This window comes from Desmodus rotundus, chromosome 9, assembly GCF_022682495.2.
Source record: "Desmodus rotundus isolate HL8 chromosome 9, HLdesRot8A.1, whole genome shotgun sequence".
NCBI classification, from domain to species: Eukaryota; Metazoa; Chordata; class Mammalia; order Chiroptera; family Phyllostomidae; genus Desmodus; species Desmodus rotundus.
In genome coordinates this window covers 79179879-79201545 of record NC_071395.1, presented here as the reverse complement: position 1 = coordinate 79201545, position 21667 = coordinate 79179879, and the positions used below count along the sequence as shown (strand labels likewise).

General features: G+C 47.8%; 2 protein-coding genes across 4 annotated transcripts in view; both read right to left on the bottom strand.

The window, feature by feature from the left end:
- Nucleotides 1-13117, bottom strand: part of PHF12 (PHD finger protein 12) — a 40884-nt gene extending 27767 nt beyond the window's left edge. The window contains exons 1-2 of the mRNA XM_024565258.4: nucleotides 12458-13117; nucleotides 11653-11834 (exon numbers count right to left, since the gene is read on the bottom strand). Of these exons, the coding sequence (XP_024421026.1) occupies nucleotides 11653-11834; nucleotides 12458-12523 (248 nt within the window). The 5' untranslated portion in view covers nucleotides 12524-13117. The remainder of the gene's footprint in view (nucleotides 1-11652; nucleotides 11835-12457) is intronic.
- A 3500-nt stretch (nucleotides 13118-16617) lies between these two features.
- SEZ6 (seizure related 6 homolog) overlaps nucleotides 16618-21667 on the bottom strand; it is a 44227-nt gene continuing 39177 nt past the window's right edge. The window contains exons 8-17 of one of the 3 annotated variants that reach the window (XM_053912090.1): nucleotides 21073-21267; nucleotides 20692-20830; nucleotides 20384-20580; nucleotides 19582-19776; nucleotides 18992-19183; nucleotides 18696-18893; nucleotides 18392-18430; nucleotides 18024-18141; nucleotides 17837-17939; nucleotides 16618-17672 (exon numbers count right to left, since the gene is read on the bottom strand). In XM_053912090.1, the coding sequence (XP_053768065.1) occupies nucleotides 17640-17672; nucleotides 17837-17939; nucleotides 18024-18141; nucleotides 18392-18430; nucleotides 18696-18893; nucleotides 18992-19183; nucleotides 19582-19776; nucleotides 20384-20580; nucleotides 20692-20830; nucleotides 21073-21267 (1409 nt within the window). In that variant the 3' untranslated portion in view covers nucleotides 16618-17639. The remainder of the gene's footprint in view (nucleotides 17673-17836; nucleotides 17940-18023; nucleotides 18142-18391; nucleotides 18431-18695; nucleotides 18894-18991; nucleotides 19184-19581; nucleotides 19777-20383; nucleotides 20581-20691; nucleotides 20831-21072; nucleotides 21268-21667) is intronic. The other 2 variants (XM_024564852.3, XM_053912091.1) reach the window with 2 other exon arrangements.

The window sequence follows — 21667 nt, the reverse complement described above, 5'->3', positions numbered from 1 at the left end:
GCCAAAACGGGAGTAAAGGTGACCGCTAGTGGGACCACAATCAGGTCTCAGCCTCCCAGCAACCGTCTTGATCTATAAAGAGACCTATGGGTACAGAAAACAAGCCTTTTACACAGTTTAAAAAAATCCTCACCTGAGGATATGCCTCTATTGATTTTTTTTTTTTTTTTTTTTGAGAAAGAGAAACATCAATGTGAGAGAAACATCAACTGGTTGCCTCCTCCTGGACGTGCCCCAACCAAGGATTGTACCTGCAACTTTCTGGTGTACAGGACGATGCTCCCATTAACTGACCCACCCAGCCAGGGCCACGCCTTCTATAAACTGAAATCAGCCACTGTCCTGGAAAAGCTAAGAGATCCTGGGTAAAGTTTAACTTAAAAGTATCTTCTAAAATTTAAATTTAAAGCTGTATTAATATACCCAAATTTAATGGTCTATGTTTTGAGGGGACAAAATTTAATGAAATTTAAATGTTTGCAGAAATAGTAAGCTTCCTCTGGACACTTGTGTGACCATCAGTTTTTATCTTCAAGTATGACGTACCTTTCAAAGGCAGGGAAGATGGTCATACCGAATGTTGGAGAGATGAAAGCACAAAGTTTATGGGGTGGGGGTCCCCTGGACTAAGGTTAGAATGGTCCTGGACTAAGGGGGGATGGTCCGTCACCATCCTTTATCCCAGCTACTGACTCAAATACAGTTAATGCCACGAAATAAAAAGCACTGCTGATTTTTTCACGCAAAGCCTCAGTAGCAATGTTAAACAAGGAGTTCAATGAAGTGCCAGGCCATTACAAATACCCCATTGAGAAACTTAGCTAGTTGCGTCATTTTCATAGGCATACAATCCTTTCAAACTAGCCGACTGTGCTCCCAAATTGTATTGCCTACTAAGGAAAGCTGGCCTGTGCCATCCTCCCAGTGAAGGACACCTGGAGAAGAGGGTTACAAGTTAGTGCAAGGAAAGAAGGAGGGAGGGAGAGTAGAACACCAACAGTTATACCAGGTGTTTGCTTCTGCTAACTTCTCTACAAGCTGAGTCCAGGTGCTACAGGGCCTGATCTATTATTGGTTTGGCTATTCTTGCAATTCTGGCTTCTCTAGAATGAAAAATGGGCTGGCCACAAACATTTTTTAAGATGGGCTCAATTCATTCACTTCATGATAGACGTAGGAGCTCACCTTTTCTGGAAAAGAGTCAGCCTTCTGGCCTCAGCAGTCACTTCTAACACTCTTGGGAAGCATCCCATTGGGAAGAGGAACCAACAATTATAATTGTGTATTCTGGAAGAGTTAAGATGTATAGAAAACTGCGTACTGTTGTGTGGCCAAACTTTAGTGGACTATCAAGAACAAGGTAATAGCCAGGCCACATTATTCTTGCAGACACAGCTCAGGAAACCTGGACTAATTTACATCTTATTGATACTGGACCTAAAATTCTATAAAGGCTGGGAAAATTCTATAAAGGCTGGGAAATACTAACAATGTCTTTATTTGAAATCTAACTAAACACAGGGTAGGGAAAAAGTAGGTTTTACAGTTTTGAGTGTGTGAAACAGCTTATTCTTGTATTCTTATTTATTATTATATTATTTTCCATACAAACAACTATAAACCTACTTTTGCCCCACCCTGTATAAAGTGAGCAGGTTCCTACTTAAGACCCAGCTGTTTTTCCCTAAGGAGGATTTCTGCTTCATTTACCTTCCTCTGACAGGGTCATCTATTTTAAAAAAAAAAAAAAAAAAAGGAAGGAGGGAAAATAATGATCTGCAGCACAATGAACAGCACAAGGATTATTCCCTCCTTTTACCCTTACCTTCTCCCCTCCCCCAATTTTACTCTTAAACCTCAAAGCCCCACCCCCTGCCCCCCACATGACTGAAGTAATCTCCTGGGCATGCTGTCAAACTGCTGTGGTGGTTTGATGCCACAGCTAAGTGCTGACTTGGGCTCCTGAAGCCTTCCCGTTATACCCTCAGTGACCTATTTAGGAGTTGAACCTACTTCTCAGAGACAGAGCACCATGATTTTTCCCTTTGTCCCAATTTTTTTCTCAGATGGTCCCTAATCAAAGAACGATCACTCTGAAGACCTCAGTACATGAACATGCACAAAAACAGTACAATTTGAGGAAGGCTTGTATGCAGTAAGTACACAAGCCTTTGAATTGAGCTCTTCCACATAACTTAAATTGCAGACACTTTTCTTACAATTCAACTTACTTCAACACCTACAAACTACAGCCTGCAGTCAGATGTCTGATAACATGGAATTAGGCGTTAGAATTAAGTAAGAATGGCTAGGTGTCATCTATGTTATGCAAAACCACAAGGACTACAGAGGGATAAAGCAAAATGAGAAAACGGAAAAAAACGTTTATCAAAGGGCCAAAACTAGTGAAAGAATTCTCCCTAATTTAATATGCTCTTCCAAAAATGACAAGCAAAATCAAATAAGGTTTAATATAGTAAACCTATGTATAAAACTATGAAAAGTTACAGGTTTACACACACCACACATTTAATGATTAGTGGTATATAATTTTCATAATGTATTTTAACCAATAATTGATGATTGTCAATAGAAAAAGTTCACTATAGAGTTTCCCTCTAATGGTTTCAGAGTTTTGTTAAAATCAAGAATCAGTAAAAAGCTACCAGCTCATCACAGGAGCCCATGACTGCTGGAAAGCAGAACAAGAATAGCTCCACATTGCCCAGGTTTGTAATGCAGAGACTTATCTAAACTTACTTGAAGTTCTGGACATTTCATTAGATTCTCTGCTTTGTTCTTTACACAAAGGCAGACAGGAGAAAAACAGTATTCAACATCCGTCTGAGTATCACAGCTGGATGAAAGTCTATAAATGTGCTTGTGTTGCCACAAACAGAATTCCAACCAGGAACTCAAGCTTGCTAGTAATTCTGAGAGGTTCCCCCATCCCTGCCTGGCCTAGAGGTGAAATGATGTCTTTGGGTTACAGTTAAATTCAAACCTGCAGAGAGTCCTCTCCTGCTCACTCAAGCTTATTTCAAAAAGAGCTTCCTGCAGAGCCCAAATCAGTGGCAAAGACTGATGCTTGGTTCAGGCATGGAGTTTTCCCCACCTTGCAGTTACGCTGTCTTTCATCATTTCAAGACTGGGAAACATTTTCTGAGTTACACTTCACAATTTGTCAGAAAACAGGGGAAGGGCAAAGATTAAATACCAAAGCTATTAACATACAGGAAAGCAAATGTAATTAAGGGGTAAAGGAATGGTCACTGGGTGTTTATGTTAACAAAGGTGCCATCCACTTGGAAGAACCCAGACATAATTTCTGTTCCCCAAACAATGTTTATCTCTGCACATCTCTCATTAGTAATACCACTAGGTATTATGCAGCAGTGAGCAGAGGAAATAGGTCAGCCTCTGGCGTTCAAGTACAGACGCTCCTTGACTTAACGATGGAGTTAAATCCTAATAAACCTATAGGAAGTTGAAGATATTTTAAGTCAAAAATGCATTTAATACACCTAACCTACTGAGCATCATAGTTTAGCCTAGCTGGTTTCTACTGAACGTGTACTGCTTTTGCACTATCATGAAGTTAAAAAATCATAAGCTGACCATTGTAAGTCAGGGACTGTAGTTTAGTAATTTAGTACACTACTGCAAAAGGGAAAGGAGTTCTTTGAATGAGGTGTTTTTCATTACTTAGCAAATTTTTATAGATCTGCAAGGTATACATGGAATTTGCTTATTATGAATTCATCAACAGTTCTATGCAGCAGCCAAGTTCCTTTTTGCTGATGGGTGAAACTAATGATTTCTTATTTTATCGGTGTCTATTGTACCCCTCAGTGTCTTTTGCCTCCCACACGAATGTGCTAAAACTTCATCTTTGTTCTTATTTGCTAAGACCTAGATTTAGCAACAACCTTAGGCTTAAAGGATGAGAATTCTGTTACCCATAAATGGTAGGCAGAAAAAGGAGTCACCTTTTTATTCTTCTTAACTGTTCTTGAGTCATGGGAAAAGAAGTCAGCTAGTGACCTGTGCATGCGTCCTGGGCATAGTGACAAATCCGCAATACCAAAGTGCCTTTCTGAAATTTGGTCTGGGACTTGCACTGAATACAATGTCCTCCTCTTTCAGGAAACTGGCAAGGGGACAGCTGTACTCCTGTCCTGTCTCTTGGGAGGATAGCATTATGCAGAGATGCTCTTATAAGTGTTACTCATTGAATGGCGATGCGGCTGGCCATGTTGTACTCCCTGGGGACTCTAAGTCAAAGGAAAAGCACAGTGGAGGTGGGAACCCCCCCACCCCCCTGGTCTGGTGACTTAAAGCTTTGGCACCTTAAAGAATGCATTTCCAGAAGCTTGTGCCACATTATCATAATAAGTGCCATCATAACCTCAACCAGAATCGTCCACTAGGGTGGCCTGCTTAACCAAACACTGAAGGAATTGTGTATGTGCTAGGGTTGGGATAAGAAAGTTCAGAGATGGATTTCAACATTCTTACCCATAACCAAAAGCAAACAACATTCAGCTTCATCTATATTCTATTACCCTGTCACTTATAGAAGTAAAGATGTACCCATTTCTGTCAAGAAGCAGGACATCTGCATTTCTAGGTAGCAAAATCCTCTTGGGAGCATCAGAGCAGACTGTTTTTACAAGTACATAACCTGTAGGCAAACATTCTCTGCACTCTCTCCCTATTTACTGCTAACTGGGCTTACATGGATGCACATAGCCCTGGCCGGGTGGCTCAGTTGGTTGAAGCGTCGTCCCGCACAAAAAAAGGTTGCAGGTTTGATTCCGGTCAGGGCACATACCTAGGTTGCGTGTTCGATCCCCAGTTAGGGTGTGTACAGGAGGCAACCGATCAATGTTTCTCTCTCACATCGATGTTTCTCTCCCTTCCTCTCTCTCTCTCTCTCTCTCTCTCAAAAAAAAAAAAAAAAAAAAAAAAAAGTCAATAAGCATATCCTCCTCGGGTGAGGATTAAAAAAAAGAAAAACATATAAACAGGTGTGTTCACTGCAGTGTACAAAAAAACTTTCTGTCCTTGTCAACCAGTTCAAAAGACTACCCCAAGCTGTTACCAATCAAACCTAGGCATTCAAAGTCTTCCTCCTTAAGCCAGGGGCCCCCAAGTATGAAAAGTACCTACACATAGAAATGTTCTGTTGCGGCTGCTGAGTGCTGGGTGGACATCCTGCTTTAAGGCAGGTGGTGGATTTCTTAATACTTCTTCTAGGGTAACTTTCAGCTTTAGAATTCTTTGCTGAGAAGGGTCACTAAGAAAAGTTGAAATAGCAACACACCAAAGCACATTGTAAGGTTCTTTCCACTGAGGTGCACCATCCTAACTGGAGTTTCACAGAAGAAACCCTTTACTCACTGTCACTAAATAGATCACATAGGCATAGACATTCAAGTGTGCTTAAATCACCACCTTCTTCTAGGTAAGACTCAAAAACTGAAAAATAAAAAGATAGGGGAAGTGAAAAGAAAACCCACAAAATAGGAGAAAATACTTGCAAATCATATAACTGACAAGGAATTTGTATCTACAATATATAAAGAACACTAACAACTCAATAATAAAAAACCAGCCCTGGCTGGTGTGGCTCAGTGGATTGAGCACTAGACTGTGAACCAAAGGGTCACAGGTTTGATTCCCAGTCAGGGCACATGCCTGGGTTGTGGGCCAGGTCCCCAGTTGGGGGCACACAAGAGGCAACCACACACTGATGTTTCTCACCCTCTCTTTCTTGTTCCTTCTCCTCTCTAAAAATAAATAAATAAAGTCTTTAAAAAAATAATAAAAAACCAAACAAAATTAAAATTGGGCAAAGGATCTGAATAGACATTTCTTCAAGAAAAATATACAACTGGCCAATAAGCACATGAAAAGAACATCATTAGCCAGCAGGAAAATGCAAATCTAAATCTCAGTGATATAGCACTTCATGCCCACTGGGTGGCTTTAATCAAGAAAACAGACATAACAAGTGCTGAAAAAGATGTGGAGAAACTGGAACCCTCCTATACTGCTGGTGGGGATGCAAAATGGTGCAACCACTTTGGAGAATAGTCTGGCAATTCTTCAAATGTTAAATGCAGGAGTTACCTAGCAATTCCACTCCTAGATATACACCTAAGAGAAATGAAAGCAGATGTTCACACAAAAACTTGCACACCAATGTTTCTAGCATTATTATTCACAACAGCAAAAAGTAGAAACAACCCAAATGTCTACCAACTGATGAATAAATAAATGTATTATATATTATAGCCATACATGGAATAGTATTCAGCTATAAAAAGGTAAATACTGAAAAATCCTACAGAGATGAACCTTGAAAACCCACTGGCCCTTTTGTTGTTTTTGAAAAGGCTTTATTTATTTTTAGAGAGTCAGGGAAGGAGAAAGAGAGGGAGAGAGACATCTATTGGTTGCCTCTCACACAGGTCCCACGGGGGTCAACAGCGGATGGTACCAAGGACTGAACCGCAACCCAAACATGGGTCCTGAGAATCAAATCAGTGATCCTTCAATCTTTGCAGGATGTTGCCCAACCAAGTGAGCCATGCCAGTCAGGGCTACTGAGCCCTCTTGAGTATCACTTGTACTTTCACTCAGAGCTTAATAAAAACCAGTGTTTCATTTAACACAGAAGTAACTATTTGAATCCCTTTTCAGGTCAAATTAAATAATTTATCTTTACAATTTGGCTTTCAAAAAATTATCTTGGAGACATAGTTGATTTAGGATTTAAAACAAACACAAATCCATCTCCATATTAACAATAAAGGCTGTACCTAAACATGTCTTTACACATTTACATATGTAAAAATACACAAGTCATTTACAAAGGCCAGAAATGGTCCTAATATATTAGCACATCTGTAAAGTACTTTGAGAGCCTTAAGCAACAGCAGGAGATCGATGAGGTTACAACTGCATCCTATCTTTCACTGAGTATGGTAATTAATTTTGGGACAGGCCCAAACTGAAAAATTTCACAGAATAGTACCACTAAGTCCCTGCCTTAACAAAAACTGTTCCTTTGAGGAGTATTACCTCCTTTTTCACTTTTAATAATTTTCACACTTCCTTTCTCTCACTTTTTTTTTTAGATTTTACTTATTTATTTTCAGAGAGAAGGGGAGGGAAAGAGAAAGAGGGAGACTCATGTTTCCTTTCTCAATCAAACCCATTTGGGTCACAACATTTTGTGAGTAGTAACTTATACCAAATATTATTCTTATATTTTTTAAGTGATTATTCTTTATCTTTGGATTAAAGCACTGATGTCACAAGAATTAGCCCTTGAGCCTCACTTTAGGTTTACAAAGCATGCATGTGATGCTGAGTCGAAGGGTGCTGAACCTTCCTCCCTGTTTGAGTGGACCTTTAATAATACTGCAAACCCAGCTTCCAATGCAACAGGGCAAATGCAAAAGTATATACATAAAATCACATAAAACAAAACAAAATTAGGTTTATTGTTCAATCATTTTACTACTGGGAGGGCAGGGTGTGGTAGTGCTGTCATGTCCAGTTCTTCAGTGCCAGGCTTCCAAGCACTTACAATGTCAGAAACAAAAGACTCATAAGATAATGTTAACATAAATCTATTTTAATTCATCACTTGCCCGACACCATTCCAATGAGGAGCTAAACACAACAAAATCAGAAAAAAACACCTCCTTAAAAGTTTACATGGCAAAGACTGCCTGCAAGGCAGTTTTTTTACTCTATGCGTGAAACCTTTCTTGTTATGACTCACTGAAAATTAAATATGCAAAACTCCAAGCTGAGCTTAGTTTTTCCTGTGCACAGAGACCTTTTTACTCTGATTCTTCGAAAACCTCATTTTGGATCTCGCTGCCAACACCAGTGAGAGGAAAGCCGGCCAACAATTCCAAATATAACATGCGGAGGCAAATGCTACAGAAATCTGTCTGACGGGAAGCAACCATGCTGAGGTCTGCTGAGGTAGACACACTTCTCAATCAGGCCGTTTTGGTCCCTCAGTCTGGAGCAAAATGCCATGAAAGCAATCAGAGGAAACCATCCAGTTTCTAGTCAGCCTCATTATCAATGCCCTATCGTACCTACTTAATCAGTGAGAACAACTCTATCCATCTCAAGCATAAAGGGTCGGCGGCAACTGGAGTTCTAGTAGTTATTCTAATTTTTTTTTAACTGATTACCATGTGCCCTGACCAGAATCAAATCCACAATCTTTTGGTGCACAGGATGATGCTCTAAACAACTGAGCCACACCAGCCAGGGCTTTATCCACTTTTTTAAGAGACCAGTCCATGGAGACCAGTATTTTGAGAAGGCTCAACTTGTGGCATGACAATTATAATAAAAGTCAGGTTCACCAAGGAACATTTAAAAACATCTTTTTCCAGTTTTTCAGGGGCAGGTTCAGTAACCCCTGCTACCACTCTGAATAACTGATAACCAGTTAAACTTGGATAAAATGATTACACTATCCTTTAAACAAATACGAAAACATCATTAGCTCAAATTTAATTCTTTTGTGAGGTAATGGTACTGAGCACAGGAAAATTCATTTCCTCACCCAGCTCATTACAGAAAACCCAGAAATAGGACCCCCAGTCTAATTGGGAAGAGGTCTCCCAATATATAAAGCAAATCATATAAAGCACTCACTCCTGAAAAAAGACAAGACAATTAAAAAGCTTATTTGTCCAGTCATTTCCTCCAGTAGTTTACCTTAGAAACCCCCCCTGTGGTTGTGGATGCCACCAAACCCAGGAGGTAAAGTTTACCTAGACTCACCTCTGCAACATCTTACTAGACCTGGTTCACTGTGAGGCAAGCTGGCAAGGCACACTAGCGACTGGAAAAGGACTTGCCTCAGAGCTTTGAATGGAGACCCACAGCAGCACCGCAGCTATGACTTCCAGGGCTTATAAAATTCCATCTTCACTCTTGTACATTCTATGTATGAGGAAACTTATCACACTATGCTTATCTAAATAATCCAGTCTTAGCTAGTTAAAAAGGGAAGCAAGAGAAAATACAGCCATACCTTCTAACCTCACTCCCACATGGTACAAGAAAACAATAGGACAAATTAACACGAGCACACTCAGGAATCAAAATTCTCTGAGATGATTAACTGCTTGACTTAGCCACTCTGGTTGAGATGGTTAATGAAGTACTTCACTTGTGCTGGAAAGAGCGTAAGGTAGGAGGCAGGAAAGTGGGATAAGCCACACTTGAAAGAAGGCTTCCTGCCTTTGTATCACTATCTAGAATGTTTTGTGACTTATATAATAACTCAGATAAGTTAATGGTACATTCAGTACCGGCATCTTCAAAGGGGAAACTGGAGATGTGAAACAAGCCCTGCCTCATTTACTAGGACTCTCAAATCTCTGATTACCAGTTCCCATTCATGGGCTTATAAAAAGTATTCAATGAAACGCAGAGTCTGGGCAAGCCTGAATCTCATCAACAGCTTAAAAAATAAAAAAGAAAAAATAGTCCCTCCCTCTCTCCTTCCAGCTAAAACAGAAACTGCTAATTGTATGACTTGACAAGACTTAGACTCATCTAATTAAAAGATTCAGAGATTAGATTTTAGAGTTTAAAAACCCAATGTCAGGCAAAACAGTACACTTTTTCCATGCCTTAAGTTTCTAATAAACATATTCAGCTTTATTAAACAAATGAGACTAAAAACAAAGAGCTTATAAAATTATCACTCAATATGGGACCACTATTCTTGGTTAACACTAACTTCATCCTAGATGTAAAACATTAACCTATATTTAAAATCAAGCAATCTACAATTCAGTCCTGGTATATGTAGCACATAAGCACAATTAAAAAAATGTAAACAATTGGGAAAAACTGGTGAGAAACTCAACATATTCAGGTACAAACTGCTTCCATTCTCAAGGACAGCACAGGAAACGTGCAGAGATTTTTTTTCCCAGGTAAATTACACCTTATAGAAAGCAAAGGAGAAAATCCACAGACCCTCCTGCTGGTATTAGTCACCTTATAATAAAAATTTTAAAGCTAGCAGCATAGCTTCCTCGAGGATAGTAATTTTTGTCCCTGCAACATTACAAGCCAACATGGGTGCCCTCCTGGGCAAAAGTATCTCGGGAATGGTAACCAGAGCTTCCTACATAACTTCTGACCACAGACTTTATTTGCCCAGTATCAATCATCTGCTTAATAAGTGTTCCAAAACCTGTAATTAGTACAAATATACAGTAGGCACTATTCCACAAACGGAGAGACAGAAATTTGAATGAGACTGTGTAGCGTGCTTAAGAAAAACCTCACCTTTTAATTTTTTAAACAAAGGGCTAAAAAAGACAACATGAAAAAGACGGGTGGGAACAAACCAACTGTCCCTTCTCCTTCCTGCTCTCTGCAGCCTGTCTCCTTTCACAAACGCCCCCCTCAGTCAACTGTTGCTGAAAGACAGAACGAGACCCAATCTGGGTTCTCTGTGCAGATGTGGGATTTTTGTGGAGGGTGGAGGTGGTATCTCCAGGCAGAAGCTGGAGTGTAAACTCTTCTTGGCCGATTGTTCAAGGCTGAGCTGCTGAGGAGGATCTAGCATCGGGGCCATCAAACCAGGTCCCTCCCTCTCTCGTCTGTGTCTCCCCTCCCTTCTTGTTCAGTAAGGGGGGGGGGAGCGCACAGCTTTTCAGCTCTCCTCTCCTTAAAAATGCCCTCGCAGAGCCACTGCATACAATCCAACCCCAGCAGCAAAGAATTTTGCAGCGAAAGGCTCACCGATCCAGAGCGGATAAATGAAATCGGCGCCCAAGGGCAATTTTAATTGTCTAACTCGGCCTGATTTCCTAAGAGGCAAGAGGCGGCAGCGCGGGGTGGGGAGAGATGAGAGAGGCAGCTCTGAGAGGCAACAGGGGGCAAGCAGTGGCAGAGAAAGGAGACCAAAGCGGCGAGATCCCAGTCTCCCGGCATCCGGGACGCTTCTGCAAAAAGGACTCCAGGGCTACCCCTACAGTTCCCCGGGAGACGTTTGCAAATCATATATGCAGCCAAAATGGCGCTGAGAATAAAAATATAATTTAAAGACAGGTCGCCATATTGTAAACAGAGAAGCAGTGAAGAGGCAGGCTCGAGACACCCTCCATGATTTCTTCTACAGCCACAAGAGTCCGGGCGCCAGGTCCCTGGGGCCTGGACCAGGGCAGCTCCGAGGGTTCCGCGCACCCACCCAAGGAGAGCGCAGCCGGGCCGGAGCCCGAGAGCGACGGGCGCGCGGGTAGGAGAGCGGCACAGGGCCCAGAGCTCCTCCCCTTCCTCCCCCGCCACCGCCGGCCTTGCCCTGACGGCTTAGTCCCGGCTCCCTAGCGACTTCCAGCCCCAGATGGGGCTCCCCGTAGGTCTCCCAATCCCCACGTCGGTGTTCGGACCCACTGCTACTCCTCCCCACCTCATGGCCAGATCCCCGCAGACACCTGGGGGCGGGGAAGCGCTCACCCCAGCGGCTACAGAAAGTCGGCTAGCGGCTGCGAGCGCCCGTTATTTTGGCAGGCAGGGGAAGGCCGGGTGAAGGAATGTGCCGACAAGGTTTTGCCAAGGGGCTCCAAAGGGGCCCGCAGACCTTACCAGCACTGGAGATGGAAGGCGGCAGGGCAATGGTCACAGCACAGGAGGTCACCACCTTCTTTGCAGCTATCGCAGCTGTCGTGGTTGGTGGCCCTGCCGCTTCTCCGGGGTTCCTTCTCAGGCTTCCGACTTCGCTTTTCTGCCTCGTCCGTCTTGGGGGGAGCCAGCAGAGCTTGGATTTGCTGCACACACATACAAACGGCGTGTGTGCACACTCGGAGCTCCCGGCGCGCCTTCTCCGTCACCCACCCCTCTCCCCCCTTTTGTCCTTCTTCCTCCCATCCAGGCTGCTCCCAGAATCTCTCAGCCCCCGGAACCAGGGGGAGCCCACCCTAACAGTGTTCCTGCAGCACAACAACGAGAACAGCTTCTTCCAAAAGGGGAGAATCAGGGTAGGGGGATGGGGAGAGGGTGCGCGGTTCCCTGTTCGCCACTTCCTTGTATGGACAGTGGGGGACTCCAAAGCCAGGCTCGGGAGAGGCCTGAAGCCCGGTACCCGGACGTGCTGGGGAAAGCACAAAGGGGCCAACAAGAAGGGGGTGGGGAGGCCCGCCGGTGCAACGAGATGGAGTGGGTTGTTGCCTCGGGAGAGCAAAACGAGGGCGGCGGGTAGGTGAAACTAATGCAAACGTCCTCGGAAGCTGAGCTCGGCCCCCCCAAATTGCAAAGATGGGAGAGTCTGGGTGAGAAAGAATCCCCCTCCCCCGGCCCTCTTGCGCTGCAAGCTTAGGACCGGCTTTGTGGAGCGGAGGGCGGAGGTTCCCTCCCGGCGTTGGGGGAAGGGGATGAGGAGGGCTACTCTTACCTCCATCAGCCCCCCTGACGTGTCCAAGTCGTACACGATCGTCTTGGTCTCCATTTTCTCCCACATTCATCCACCTCCCGGGCTGGGCGCTTTCTGCTCGGGCCCCCCCAACCCCGGGGGGAGGGGGGGAAGCGGGAGGAGGGGGCGCTCCTGACCCCGGCCCCCCTTCTTTTTTCTCAACACAGGTCCCGACTTCCTCGCCCTGGCTCCCCCCCACCCCCCGGCCCCCAGTCCCCGGGACGGCAGCGTCCTCCCTACGGGCCGTGAGGGGGGAGCGGCCCCTCAGCCCCGGCCCGGCGGCTGACTGCACGGTGGGTCCCGGCTCCGGGGGTCAGGCCTCGGTGGGGCCTAGTCCCACAAGCTAGAGCCGGCGCTGGCGACCGCTGGTCCGGCAGGGAAGACTGGCGGGCGCTGCCATCCCGGGGTTGAGGGGTTCGGAAGGGGGGTGAGAGGTTAGGTGAGGTTGTGGTACGTGAGGTGACTGCGGGGAGGGTGATGGGGGGGTGGTCCCCGGGCTCCGCCTCTCGCCGCCGCCGCCGTCTGCGTCCCGGCTGCCGCGCACTTGGCGCAAACTTACCGCGAGCGCCCGCAAAGCCACCCGCGCAGGCGCCCGGGAATCGCCGCTCGCCGCGCGCAACCGCAGTGACAGCCGGCGGCCGGGCTCCTGCGCAGCCGCAGTGAAAGGGTACCCCCCAGCGCGCAGCCGCGCTGGCATTCGTCTGAAGCGCCGAAGCCCTGGCCTTTTTGCTGTGCGCCAGCGTACGGAGATAAAGGGGCGGGGCCTGAGGTGTTGCGCAGGCGCCCAGGAGAGCTCGTAAGGGTCACAGCGCAGCCGCAAGAACCTGGGGACTCTTCATCCATTGGTGTTTGTGTATATACCAAGAACACTGTTCTTGCGCAGGCGTGTTGAAGATGTTCCTCTCCCGCCCTACAACACAGCCGGCTCTCGCGCAAGCGTATTGTCGCTTGCATACCCTGAGAAGAATGCTTCTCCTTTCGCCATTTTGGTAATGGGATGTAGGCTACCATGTCCTTGGAGTCTTCGGGCATAAATAGAAAGGATTAAAATGTAGTGTTGACTGGAGGTGGTACGCTGTCAGTGACAGCAGTACTCCTAGGGATGTCGTGCTGGACTGTTTGGTTCCAGCGTCAGGTGTGTCTGAACCAGGCGCCATATTGGTAAAGAGAAAAGAAAAGCACTCGCGACAGAAAACGATGCTTTTGGTGTCGGGTAGGATGGTTGCTGTTCCCACATCGCTCCCTTTCCCAACAGTTCATTTTAGCTTCAGCATCTCTGCCTTGCGTAGTGATGACACTATGGAGAGTTTCGCCCGCATATTACTATTCTCTTTGACCACTGTCACTGCTCTTCAAGAGGAAGCCAAAAGCAGAGTTTATGATGTTGACAACGCCCAGCTACCTGCCCACAGTGGACTTCAACTCCCAGTTTGCAATGCTCAAAGGGTCCAGAGGGCTAATGGGAGCGCATTGCACCCTGGGAGGAAGAATTGCGATGTGTCTGAAGGATTGTGGGAGTTGTAGTTCCGTGTGCGTGCAAAGCAGTGTACCGTAGGATGGCATCGGGCAAGAGTGATTTGCCGGCTAGGAAGGGATTTGAGAGCTGCATGCAGTTCTGTCTGCTGGGATTTGTAGCCTGAGGCCTCACCTCGAGTTCTGGGAGGGCCTTCATGCTACGTCCGCGGCGCCCACCCCTTCCCTTGGTATCGCCTTCAGAGATGGCCAGTTGTCTCTGCCTGACTGTAGATGAAGCAGTGAAAAAGGGAATGGCATCATTATGGTTGACACTAGGCGCTTAGATGGCATTGTTACCCCAGGTAGCAGTGTCCTGCTCACTTCTGATGTTAAGGTATACTTAGGATTCTCAGAAAGGTAAAACTGGTAAGGGCTTAAAGACTTGCTGTATTATTCCCATCATTTCCAGAGGCACAGAGAGGAATAGTGATTTCCTTGATTCAGTTTTTGGCAGAGCTAGGAAGTAAACACATTTCCTTTTTTTCATAAGCGATTTCTGACTTCTCTCTCTTTTTAAAAAGACTTTATTTTATATTATTTATTTATTTATTTTTAGAGCGAGAGGAAGAGAGGGAGAAAGAGAGGGAAAGAAACATCTCCCGATCCCAACTGGAGACCTGGCCCCAACCCAGGCATGTGCCCTGACTGGGAATCAAACCGGTGACCTTTTTGGTTCACAGGCTGATGTTCAATCCACAGAGCCACACCAGCCAGAGCTAAACACATGTCTTGATTCCCAGGCCTCAACAATGTCTAAACTGCTTGTGAGGAGTTGCTGTTGCTAATTTTTAAAAAAGATTTTATTTATTTATTTTTAGGAGAGGGGAAGAGAGAGAAAAAGGGAGAGAAACATGGATGTGCAACAGATATGTCAATCTCAGTTGCCTCTCACACACCCCTGACCAGGGACCTGGCCTGCAACCCAGGCTTGTGTTCTGACCAGGAATCAAATTGGCGGCCTTTTCGTTTTCGGGATGATGCCCAACCCACTGAACCACACCCGTCAGAACAGGGATAGTGAGGAGGATGAGTTAGATAAGTAGGTATGGCAGAGTGTGATCTTTGGTTTCTGATTATCCTCTTGGTGTCTGGAAAGAATTGTAAAGTCATGGACCTTATCGTTGGGTTGGAAGGGGGCTCTCTCTGCTCTCTACCATCCTCAGCAAACATGAAATTATAGTGGCTGTGGTCCGGAGATGTGGCCCTCAGAGAGGGGATGGCTGAGTTAGAGGTATGGAAGTGGCCAGACTTCATCTTTCCTGGGGCTGTATTTCATGCCTTCAGAAGTTGGAGCCTTGTATGCCCTCTCTTACTGGCTTCCTTCATACTGCTCAGGGCTCAGCTGTGTTGCTGTGACAGCCTGAAGGCATTATAGGGCCGGTAAGTAAGCCATGGGCACAAGACCAATGAGCAAAGCTTTACTTTCACAACACCATTAGTTTCAGTTGAGAATTGGGACAGTTTGTGGGCTAATGAGGGAAATAATACTTGGCTCTGTTGACAAGTGCTAGGAGAACTAATCACTCCACACACCTCTGAACTTGGAGGGTGAGGTCAGCCCAGTGGGGTCAGGAGTTGGTGCCACCTTGGAGAGCTCCAGCCCTGGCTATTCTAGGAGGATTGAGGGGGGAGAGCAGGTGGGGTACAGATGCCTTCAAAAGTGACCTCTTGTGGCTAACCTCGGCACTGCACTCTTCCTGGACTGGAGCCTCTTCATCCTTCAAGGTGGCCTGTGCTAGAGCCAGAAGGTGGACAGCCTTGAGTCGTTAAGACCTCCTTGCTGGAAGACTGTAGAAGCAGAAGGTGCTAGTTGCTGTTGTTATTTCCTTCAGGGATTTAGTCTTTTGGCTTCTGAGTTCTCATAATTCCCTGTTGCTTATTTTTTGCTCATACTCTGGAGGGCAGCCATGAAGAGCGCACTCTACGTGTGGATATGCATGCTGGGAATCAAAGCTGGACAAACGCTTTCATCTCAGGAGGTGCTGGGGGCCATAGAGAATGGACACAGGAGTCTGGGAGGGACCAGACTTGGCAAACTTAAGCAGATCCCATGCAGCCTCCTCTTTCTGGAGTCTACAAATAGGGCTTTTACTGAAGTAGGAGCTAAGCCCTTGAACTTCACTGTCCCTGCTCCCGACAGTTGAGATATTCTCTGAGGCCAAGACAGACTAGAGTCTCATATTTAGGGGTTGTCTCTGATTCCTATTCCAATTCCCTAAGCCTTGCTAGTTGGGAAAGAAAAGGAAGATGAGATGCACTAGGCTTCCTGGGCCTCGTCAGCCATACAGTTACATTAAGAAGGGCCTTGGGAGTTTGCCATCCTGTAGTTCTGGACCTAGTAAAGAGGGGGAAATGAGGCATAGAGGTGGATGAGCAGTTGGATTCCTGGGCTCCCACACTCCTGTGGCACTAGCCATTTGGACCTCACATTTCACTGCCATCTGTTGTACTGACCTTGTTGGGACAGTGATTTCTGTAGCATCTGTAACTGGTTTTCGATAAAATCTGGGAATTACTAGTTGGGTGTGTCCAGCATGCCTCATGGTCCTGAAGTCCATATCCCATTTATCTCCTACCTCTTTTCCCTTGAAGAAAGTACCATCCACCTGGCCAGTGCTTGGTTTTTTCAAAAACACCATTTTAATAAGGAAACAACAGAAAAAGAAGATTATTCTCTGGCTGGAGGCCAGATCCCATATAATACATTACATGTACAAAGTGGCCTGTAGCCAGCTCCTGGGCCTCTCCCTGGGGCTCTCTGATGCCCTGTTTCACGCCAAATTCCTTGATCCTTAGACCTCTGCTCCTCTACAGAATATGAATACCCACTCCCCTTATCCCAAAACATTGGCCAGGAGGGGAGTCTGGCAAGTGTTGGGGTTAAAGGAGGGACTAGTGGGAAAGACGATGTTTGTAATAGCCAGGCTGGCAATCAGAAGGTGGTCTTTCTCCTTCTCCTCAGGGTGTAGGGGAGCAGTGGGGTTTCCTGCTTTGGTGTGAAGCATGAGTGCCTAGGGAAGCCCAACCTGAGCTTGGGTAGGGTCCCTAAACCCCTTGGATCCCTTAGAATTATTGCCTCCACTGGCAAGGGACAAGAGCAGAACTGTCCATTCCTGGGGTCCTGGAGAAGGACTAGAGACCTCCTCCAGGGGCTGATGTTGGAATGCCAGGACAACCCAGAGGTTACTATCAAGACCAATTTTGGCCAGTGTTGATGGCCCTGTGAGGAGCACCCTGGCACAGTTTCCGCCACCATCAAGTTAGCCCTGCTGCTGGGTACTACATGCCAGGGCTGGATGGTGGTTGCATGGAGAAAGGTGTTCCCACTCTGTCTGTGAATTCCAGGATGGAGATGCAGGGCATGAAGGAGAGTCAGGAGAATGCTCATTCTTGATGCATATGCTCCAGCTGTGTTCTGCCCAGAGGCAGATGCCCCCTGACTTGGACCCAAGGGAGGGCCCTAAATGGGCAGTGGTACCAAGAAAATAGGCCCTGGTGGACATTGCAGGCAGGGAAGGGCACAACTTCTTGAGGGATTAGTGGCGTCTCTTCCCAGGTGGTATGTACAGGACGTGGAGGGACAGCTGGGAGCTTTGCTGCTGGGCTGTGATGCGGGGCTGAGCTGGCTTTCCCCGCCTAAATGGATACTTCATATTCTCTCATCTCCTGCAAAGGAAAGAGACTGCTGGGAGTTGGAAACTTGTATAAAGGTTGCCAGCCCATAATCCACCTCCCCAAGGAAAAGGGAAAGAGCGAGAGTGCTTGTTAGGGCCCTCAGGGGTACCTCCCAGAGGGAACATAGAATTGGGTCCTGGATAGGGCCTCAAGGCTGGCATGGGTACTTACTCCAGTCTCGTAAGTTGGATTGTCAAATGCTGACTCCACGGTGATTCGGTCGTAGGGGCGGGGTCGTGTTCGGGGCAGCTGCAGGGTGCTTTTCCCCTGGAGCCTGTGGGACAGAGAGGCCTGTGAGTCCGGAGTGATAGGCAGGAGTGAGTCAGGTATGGGGGGTAGGAAGGGAAGCCAGGCTTACCTGGAGAAGTAGAGGTACACGCCTCCCACCAAGAGTGCCATCGCCACCAGTGGCAGGAAGATGGCAGCTGCAATGTGGGCAGCATCCAGGGTGCTGGAGGCAGCAGGTGCCTTGGCAACTGAAAACACAGAGGGTGGGATTGGGGCAGAGGTCCCTGTCACTTGCAGCCCATAGCCTCTCGCCCCTTTCCAGGGGCATCCAGCCACCAGCTCCTTCTGGTTGGCTGGGGGCAGGGAAAGGGCTTTTTTCCCTGCTCATCCCAGACCTTTCTCTTTCTCTACCCTCCCTCCTTGAGGAACCCATGGCCTGGGAGCTGTGAGAACAAGCGGAAGAGACTACTTCCCTGGCCGTCATGGGTGGGGGCTCACCATCCAGGCTGCGGCCGCTGTAGAACCCATCCAGAGAGGCTGGAACAAGAGGGGAGGGCCAAGGGCAGTGGGTAAGCCCAACAGGCCAAACCACTAAGGCAGGGAATGGGCTGGTCATGGGAAGGGTTTGTCCGAGGAGAGCCTACATTTGTCTTGGTGTCACCAGAAAATCTGGCAGAGACTTGCGAGACCAGGCGTAACACGAAGGGGGTGTGGGCAGGGGCTTCTGGTTCTCAGCGTTTGACATCTTTGCCAGAGCAGTCCTATGGGCCAGGTAGAGGTTTAGGGGTAGCAGAGCACTCACCAGCCCTACAGATGGGTGGAGGGTCACTCCAATGCGAGGGGTGCCCGGGTACACATTTGACGCTAGCCTGGCCCTTCAGCACATAGCCAGGGGCACATGAGAAGTGGACAGTAGCCCCTGCTGGGTGTAGCCGCTTTTCAGGACTGCAGGCACCATTCTCCGGGGCGCTTAGGCCATGGCATGGCTTGAACTGTTCCACTGCAAAGCAGACAGCCCAGTGAAGGTGCCCCTAGCCTACAGAGGCAGCATCCTTTATCTCCTACCAGAACCTTCCCCTCGACCCATTTGACACTTACAGAGACATTTGGGCACCCGGTCACTCCACTTGGGGCTGCTGGCTTGGCGGTCATGGCAGGTGAGGATAGCACTGCCCGTCAGCACAAAACCCTGGTCGCAGATATACTGCACAGTGGCCCCCACAGGAAACTTGAGGCTAGATATGAGGCGTCGGCTGTGCTCCACGTCCCCAGGGTCATGGCAGGATGTCACTATGGATAGGGAGTGATGAAGAAGAAGTAGCTCAAGTAGAACTCAAAAGTCAGTCCACCCTGGCTTTGTTCCAGGCGGCTGACATCTTTGTGCCATATAGCTCTACCCTCTAGTTATCTGTTACTACCATTTTGCTGGTGTATCTCCTCATTTGTCCCCTTCCTATCCATGGGAGTCAACGAACACTAAATGGCCATCTACTAGGGACAAAACACTTGGAGTACTTGGCAGGTAACCCTATGGAAAGGTATTGTCCCATTTCACAGATGAGGACACTGACGTCATGACAGGTGAAGGGACTTCAAGGATACCAGCTTCTGAACCAGTTGGTTCATAATCCTAGAGAGAGGCTTGTAGGTTGCATTGGCAACGGGAAGCGGGAAACAGGAACACTCACCCCTCTGGCACGAGGGCAGGTCCTCGCTCCAGGTTAGGTCCCACTGGCACATAAGGACACTGGATCCCACCACCTGGTAGCCAGGGTAGCACTGGTAAGTGACGACAGTGCCATGTACCAGCTCAGGCTGTGATGGGCTCTTCCAGCCATTGGGGATCTCGGGCAGCTCTGGACATGTGTCATTGCGAGGCACCTCTAGGGGCACGGGGGTGACAAGATGCAGACCCTCAGCCAACACCAGAGTGACTGTGCTAGCCTCCCTTCCCCTGAGGAAGTTTAGCTCTTGCCAGTTGGTTCTGGGCCTGGCCGGGGCAGGCTCAGTGATTTATTCTCCCCATACAAGGGCCCCTCCTTGCTTGTCCCTGATAGGACTGTCTCCTACATTACCGGTTTATCATCTAGGCCTTAACTTTATGTCCAAAAACATGTTGGCCAGTTTCTCAGTACGGAGAGGGGGGCTGGGGAAAGTGGGGAAAACTGTCACTTCTATTGAACGTTATCCGGAAGGTACTATATAATCAAATTCCTTTCCTCAGTTCCCTATTTTTGTTATGAAGTTCTTCCTGCTGCCTACCAAGTCCCTCTTGCTGCAACAGAAGTCTCCCTTTCTCCCACTGGGCCCAGGGGGAAGATGGAGAACAAGACTGGCTTTGGTGATACCTAGAGTGTTTCCAGCTTTTCCTTGTCAGATAAGAGCACTCAGGCTCCTCATTGCCCTGGCCTCTCTGACTTGCCGTGTTTTGGGTCTGCATTCTGGCATCTCTTCTCCCTCAGGCACGGGGTGGGGCAGGGGCAGGCTCACCAAAGAAGTGGATGACGAAGCCCTGCTGGTAGCCCAGCACTGAGGTCCCAGGGTCTGACTGGAACTGGATGGTGACATCGGCCATGGAGGTAAAGAGCTTGAAGTGGCCTCGGGGCCCAGAGTACTGGCCCAGGACTCGGGCTGTCAGGTCATCCCCATCATAGAAGGTAAGTACGTCACCAGGGCCTATGCGCAGTCTGTGGAGGAGGGCTGTCAGTGAGGTTGGGCCTGGGGGTGCCAGGATGGGCTGGGCAGGAGATGAGTCCATTGCTTAGGAGCTGGCTTGGCCTAGCCTGTTGAACACTTACACTCGGATGTCCAGCATGATGCGCTTGTCCTCCTCCACGTGCACTCCCCAGATGCAGTCTTGCCCACGGCCGTAGGGCTCTGGCCAGTTGGGGGACAGCACCACACCAGCTGAGTCTGTGATCTCCCCGCTGCACACAGCTGGAAGGCAGGGGAGGCCCGGGAGGAACGTCCCCTCCGAGTTCCCCCCAGGGCCATGTCCTAGGGCTGCCATCTGCCCACAGGAGTGCCTACCCGTTGCTGGGAGTCCCCACCTCTTCCTCAGGGGGAAGCTCGAATGACACATGTCACTGGGGCCGTGGGGCCACAGGCTCTGCTGCTAGCTCCCTGGTGCCCACCCTCCTCCCTGCCCCTGGTAGGCCCATCTGCTGGTGCCTACTGACCTCGACAGGCTGGTTCCGTCTCATTCCACTGGGGGTCATGGGGGTCAACACACTCAATGATGATGGAGCCTTGCTCTAGGGTGTAGCCAGGGTCGCAGCTGAACTCCACAGTGGTACCCACAGGGTAGGAGGGTGCGCTGCTGCTGAAGTTGCCATATTTGACAAAGGGCTCGTAGCAATGGCCCTGCTGGAAGGCTGTAAACCACAGGGCCCAGGCAAGTTCAGCCTTGACCGGGACAAACACAGGGGGCAAATGTCCTCCTATTTCCCTCTCCAGGGATTTTCTCATCCTGACTACAGGTGTATGTCCTGGGCGTGGAGCAAGGGACAAGCACAGCCCAGAGTACCCATCCCTGGTATGCTCAGGAGGCTGTCTTGATCACCATTGTATTTCTAGCTCCTAGTTTTGTGCTTAGTATATAGAGGGCACTCAGTAAATATTGTTTTGAATGAATTAATGTCTCGCAGCAATTCTCCCTCCCTAAGGATTGGGGTCGTTTTTGCTCTCCAGACTCTAGAGAATTCATTCACTTGGGCCAGAGGGCCTGGATCCAGGCAGGCGTCTCCTGCAGATGGGGTAGGAATCCTCTACTTG